Source organism: Neophocaena asiaeorientalis, unplaced genomic scaffold (genome assembly GCF_003031525.2).
Source record: "Neophocaena asiaeorientalis asiaeorientalis breed wild unplaced genomic scaffold, Neophocaena_asiaeorientalis_V1.1 scaffold815, whole genome shotgun sequence".
NCBI classification, from domain to species: domain Eukaryota; kingdom Metazoa; phylum Chordata; class Mammalia; order Artiodactyla; family Phocoenidae; genus Neophocaena; species Neophocaena asiaeorientalis.
This window is the reverse complement of record NW_020172682.1, coordinates 72,203-77,606: the sequence shown is the minus strand read 5'-3', so window position 1 is coordinate 77,606 and position 5,404 is coordinate 72,203. Positions and strand designations below refer to the sequence as shown.

At 62.7% G+C, this 5,404-nt stretch overlaps 1 protein-coding gene across 15 annotated transcripts in view; it reads left to right on the top strand.

Annotated features, from left to right (window-relative positions):
- TTYH1 (tweety family member 1) overlaps positions 1 to 5,404 on the top strand; it is a 66,631-nt gene that overhangs the window by 53,016 nt on the left and 8,211 nt on the right. For 13 of the 15 annotated variants that reach the window (XR_003002520.1, XR_003002519.1, XR_003002521.1 and 10 more), the window contains 3 exons: positions 180 to 251; positions 2,510 to 2,688; positions 4,561 to 4,672. Coding sequence is in view for 12 of the 15 variants with exons in the window: in XM_024739798.1 (XP_024595566.1) it covers positions 180 to 251; positions 2,510 to 2,688; positions 4,561 to 4,672 (363 nt within the window). In the remaining 3 variants the exon portion in view is untranslated. Of the gene's footprint in view, positions 1 to 35; positions 252 to 2,509; positions 2,689 to 4,560; positions 4,673 to 5,404 lie in introns of those variants that run through there. The other 2 variants (XM_024739804.1, XM_024739805.1) reach the window with 1 other exon arrangement.

Genomic DNA, 5,404 nt, shown 5'->3' with positions numbered 1-5,404 from the left:
ACCCCCTCCCTCCCCCCCGCTCGCTCCCCTGAGCCCCGCCAGACCCCGCTCAGCCCGCGCCCCGCTCCGCTGCCGAGGCTCCCGCAGCCCCGGCGGCCGCCCCGCTGAGCCCTCCCCCGGGGGCCATGGGGACGCCCCCGGGCTACCGACCTTCGGCTTGGGTGCATCTGCTCCACCAGCTGCCCCGCGCCGACTTCCAGCTCCGCCCGGTGCCCAGCGGTTTCGCGCCCCAAGAACAAGAATACCAGCAGGTGGGCGCGGGCACGGGGTCCTGGGGGCGGGGGTTGGGAGCTGGGTGACGGATTCTTGTGTTCTCTGGGGGTGGGAGCCGGGCCAGGACTTTGGGGTACCTGAGGCAGCGAGAGCCTGGCGTTCCCGTACCTGGAGGTTCCCCTGGGAACCTCCTTAAATGCGGGAGGGCTGGGGCCTGAACCCCTGGATCTCAGAGGAGGGAGGGGACTGGGGGCCCTTGGATTCCCGGGTCTCTGAGAGCTGCGCGGGAAGCTAGGGTCATCGGGGGGGTAGGTCCATCATGTCCTAAAAGACGACCCCTTCCCTCACGGGATCAGGGCAATGCAGTTAAATGCGTCCCAGTTCAGGTGGGACCCAGGAGATATAGAGGAGCTGACATGGTGGAGAGGAAGAAAGCTGGAGGTGCCCTGATTCTGGGACGGGATTGAGACCTGAAATGGGGAAGCGGGTGAGGGGTTTTAGGGCTGGAGCTGGGAAAAACAGGTGGAGGCGCTGGGAGAGACTTCCAGCCTGTCCCAGGACGGAAGGGGCAGTCAGTCAGGTCGCTGGAGGGGGGGTGAGGATGAGGTTCGGTTTGGGGACTGGAGGATGACAGAAACGGGGCCAGAGGGTGGGGCTGGGTGGGAACCTTAAGGAAACCGGGGTCCCTGGGGAAGGGGGCCCAGCCTGGGTCAGCTCCAATAGGGGGGAAAGAACTGTCCCCTGACCCAGTTTAATTCAAGTCCTTGACTTTGAGATTAATGAGCAAGGCTTGGCGGAGCTGGGGATGGGGTAGGGGGTGGGCAGGATGGTGGAGCCCTGGGATGGGTCCTGGGCCCTGCCTGTAAGGTCTGAGCCCCTCAGATCTGTCCTGGGGGGCTCCCGGGATAGGGGGCTGGGGATTGGCAAGCTTAGAAGGAGGGGGGTCCCAGGAAAGCAGAGAGGGGGACGTGTGCTGTGTTCTGAGCTATTTGGGTCATGGCTGCGCTGAGCCGGCCGTAAGCAGCTCCTCCCGCCGACTCCACGCCGCTCTGTCCCCACCAAACGGGGACTGCCAGCCCCTCTACCACAGCCTGCTGGTTACACAATCCCAGCCTCCAGGGCCAGTCCACGGTCACCTGCTCACGGCCAAGGAGACCTCCCCACACGGATGCCACACGCAGGGTCCCCACCCCAGCCACCGCCAGAGGCACTCAGGGAGGCTCACTCTGCCCCCCGTCAACAACAGTCAGGGTGACAGTGCCGGGACACACACCCCAGGAGGGGACAGCTGGGAAAATAATCAGGGACTGGGTGCCACCGTGCTGTGGGGACACACACACACACATACTCTCTCACACATGCATTCACACTCACGCACATCATATACACCCACATACAGATACATGTATACACACCCATACACTCACACATGTATACACACACCCACACCTTCACATTTACACACATATTCCTGCACTCGTACAGATGCTCACACGCATGCGTCAAGTATACACACATTCACACACTCATATGTTCACACATACATTCACACACTACCTCGTTCCCTCTCTCTCTCTTCCCCCCCCATACCCCTCTCGCCCCTGCTCTGTCTTCACTCTCCCAGCCTCCCAGTGCCCAGCTCTGAGTTGCACGAGCGTGCGCACGCGTGCACACACGCACGCACACAGTGTCACGGAGGCTGGCACGCCCCCTCCCCCTGAGTCCCTGGGTGACAGACTCACACTGCGGTGGGTGGGCAGAGCTCAGCATCAGGGGAGAGAGGAAGCAAACAGCGAGTGGGGAGGACCAGCGTGGGGGAGGGGGGAGGGAGTAGGAAGCCTACCACCCCCAACCTGGCACGCATCGCCAGGAACAGGTGCCCCCTCCAGACCCCCGATCCCACAAGAGTCTGGGGTCCGGGTCTTGGCATGTCCTTGGATGGTACTTCATTCCAACTACCTGGTTTTGGTGTGGAGGAAACCGAGGCTCAGAGAGGGGAGGGCCCCTGCCAAAGGTCACACGGCCTTTGGAGGGCAGAGCAGAAGTTGAACCCAAGACTTGGGCCTCCCAGTTGGAAGCTCCCTTCAGCCCCAAGTCCCAGAGCCCTGGCTGCCAGCCTGGGAGGGGCTGGGAATGACATCTTTCCTCACAAACCTGAAAACCACGGCTTGGGCTCGGCCCCCCAGCTAGCCAGGGGTGCCTTCCACCTGCACTGAGATCCCAAAGCCAGAACCTTCAGACACACAGGGAGGGAGCCCGGGACCCCTCTGATGCCTGATGTCACCCCCTTCCCCAGGCCCTGTTGCTGGTGGTGGCCTTGGCAGGCCTGGGCTTGGGCCTGAGCCTCATTTTCATTGCTGTCTACCTCATACGTTTCTGCTGCTGCCGGCCCCCAGAGCCGCCCGGGGCCAAGAGCCCTCCGCCTGGGGGAGGCTGTGTCACTTGGAGCTGCATTGCTGCCCTTCTCGTCGGCTGGTAATGGGGCCCCAGGGTGGGTGGACACTGGGGATGGGGCTCCCCAAGCTCTCTATCAGTCAGTCTTCCTGGTGGTGTCCCAGCAGGGGAGAATTGCTCCCATTTGACGGATGGAGAGACCAAGGTCCAAGAGGAAAAGTGACTTCCCAAGGGCAGCCAGCCTGGCAGGATGGTCTAGGGGTTAAAGGCTGGGCAGTCAGACTGCCTGGGTTTGGTGGCTCTGCCGTGGAACAGCTGTGTGACCTAGGCGAGTGGTGTAGTTTCTCCAGGCCTCGGTTTCCACATCTCTAAAATGGGTACTGTAGTCACACCCACCTCCTGCTTGTGGTGCGATTAAATGAAATGTACAGTGCCTGGTTCACAGCTGGATGCCATAAATGTGAACTAGGGATGTCATTCATTAACTCATTCATTCATTCAGCAACTATTTCCTGAGTACCTACTATGTGCCAGGAAATACTGACTAAGCCAGACATGGTCCCCGCCCTCGTGAAGCTGATGTATCCCGGTCAGGGACAGTAAAGGCATATTTACAATCCAGGAGCAGCCCTGAGCTGGTCTAACTCCTTCCCACGGTAACCCTGCCGGGTTCAGAGTTGTCACAACCAGTTTTGAAGGGGGAGGCTCAGGGAGAGGCAACCTTTCGAGGCCAGGTGGGCCAAGTGGAGATTCAGACCCCAAAACCCCTAGGAGCCCGGGGGCCACCTTCTGGGACACCCTCAGGGGTGGGAGAAGCAGGGCACGTGGGGACGCGCCATTTACCAGGAGCTAGCTCTGGGCGCAGCCCCTCCCCTCAGGGCAGCACCCACCCCTCAGGGCAGATCTGGGCGCTCAGGACTTGCCCCCGACCTGGGGCTTGGGGGCGGGGAGGGCGGCAGCGGCCGGAAAGCGGCTAGTCCCACCCCACCCCAGCCAGCATGGGCCGCGCCGCCGCGGGGAGCGTGGGCGTGTGGAGATGGAGGTGGGGGAGGGGGCTGGGAGTCCCAAGGTGCTTCCTCTTCGCGCTCTCCCGCGTGGAGGGGGGCGGGGAGGAGGACAGAGGCCCTGTGCGGGAGAGGCACGGCCAGCCCCCGTGGCCGGGAAACAAGAGCAGCTTTGTAGCACTGTGAACAATGGGTGCGGGCGCTGGAGCCAGCGCCGTCACATCCCGGGGCAGGGGGCGGGGGCCTGCGCAGCGCGGGGCTGGGAGCTGTGAGGGCGTCGGGGCGTCCGCCGCCACGCTCCAGGCCTGGCCCCCTCCGCGGAGGGACTCAGTGTGTTGCGGGGGGTGAGGGAGGGGGCCCGTATTCAGGCTCCACAATGGAGCTCTGTGTGCCGGCAACCGAGGGGCGGGGGCGCCCGGCTTCTGGCCCGTTGGGCCCACATTCCCTCGCTTCCCTCCCAGCCGTCCAGAAGCTTGGCTCCTGGGGGTGGGGGGAGACTGGGAGCTCCAGGCCTGGGGTCCCCCAGGAGGCGGGGGAGGGGACGGCTGCATCCTGAAGGGACAGGTGCTGAGGACCCCGGATACTTGGGGAAAGGGTGGAGGGCCTGGGTGCGGGCTGGCAGTCACTAGAGGGGAGGACCTCCCGTCCTGGGGCTGGGCATGGCAGGGTTTCACTCCGGGGAGGTGCGAGTTAAATCTGGGGGCCTGCTCCCCTCCACCTCTCCACCCACCATTAGCATCACAATGACGTCCCTGGGCCGGGGGAGTGAGACCTTCCCGTTACCTTGGCAACTGGTGGGGGCCAGGCTGGAGACGTTCCTTTCCCACGATGGGCCGGACCAATGGGATGGGGTGGGAGATGGGATTGGGTGTGTGAGGAGGTGGGGGGGGGCGTGGCGGCCCCCAGGGTCCCAGGACCGGTTGTGATTTCCCTTCCCTCCTCCTCTTAGCACTGGCATTGGCATCGGTTTCTATGGCAACAGCGAGACCAGTGATGGGGTGTCCCAGCTCAGCTCTGCACTGCGGCATGCCAACCACACACTCACTGCCATTGACCACCTGGTGAGGGGCCAGGCACTGGCCAGACCCCAGACCCACACCCAGACTGGTTCCCCACACCTGGGCAAAGGGCCCTTCCCAGGAAAACAGGATCTAAACTCAGAGCCAAGACCTCAGACTCAGAATGTCAGGTTCCAACATGCAGATCTCAGACTGTATGCCCAGCCCCCAACCCTGACCACAGATTAGGGCCTCACACATGGCGCCATCAGAACCTTAGCCCAGATCTGGGCTTCCAGACTCAGTCACACGCAGCCCCAGACTTGGACTTCAGCTCACAGCCCAAACCATTCAGAGACCAAACACCAAAACCCAGCCCGTGCCCTCAGGTCAGACCCAGGACAGAGACCGGATCCTTGGCCCAGGTGCAAGGTTAAAGACCTCAGTGCTCAGACCCAGGACTCAGACGAGAAGCCTCACTCTCATCCCCAGCCCCAGGACGCCAGACCCGGCGCTGAGCCCCAGCCCGACCTCAGGCCTTAGATTTCATGTCCGGTTGCAACCCTGGAACCCAGACGTGAGACCCCAGACTCAGGAAGGCAGATGCCAGCGTCAGACCTAGGATCCCAGACTTAACCTCAGTCCTGGAGCTCAAGCCACTGACCTCTCCGAGCTCCTGACAGAAGCCACAGAACTGCATGAGCTGGACCGCAGAGCCCCTTCCTTCCCTTCCTCAATCCTCAGATGCCCTAGCGCCCAGATCTCAGATACCCACCCCTGCTCACTCCTACTTCG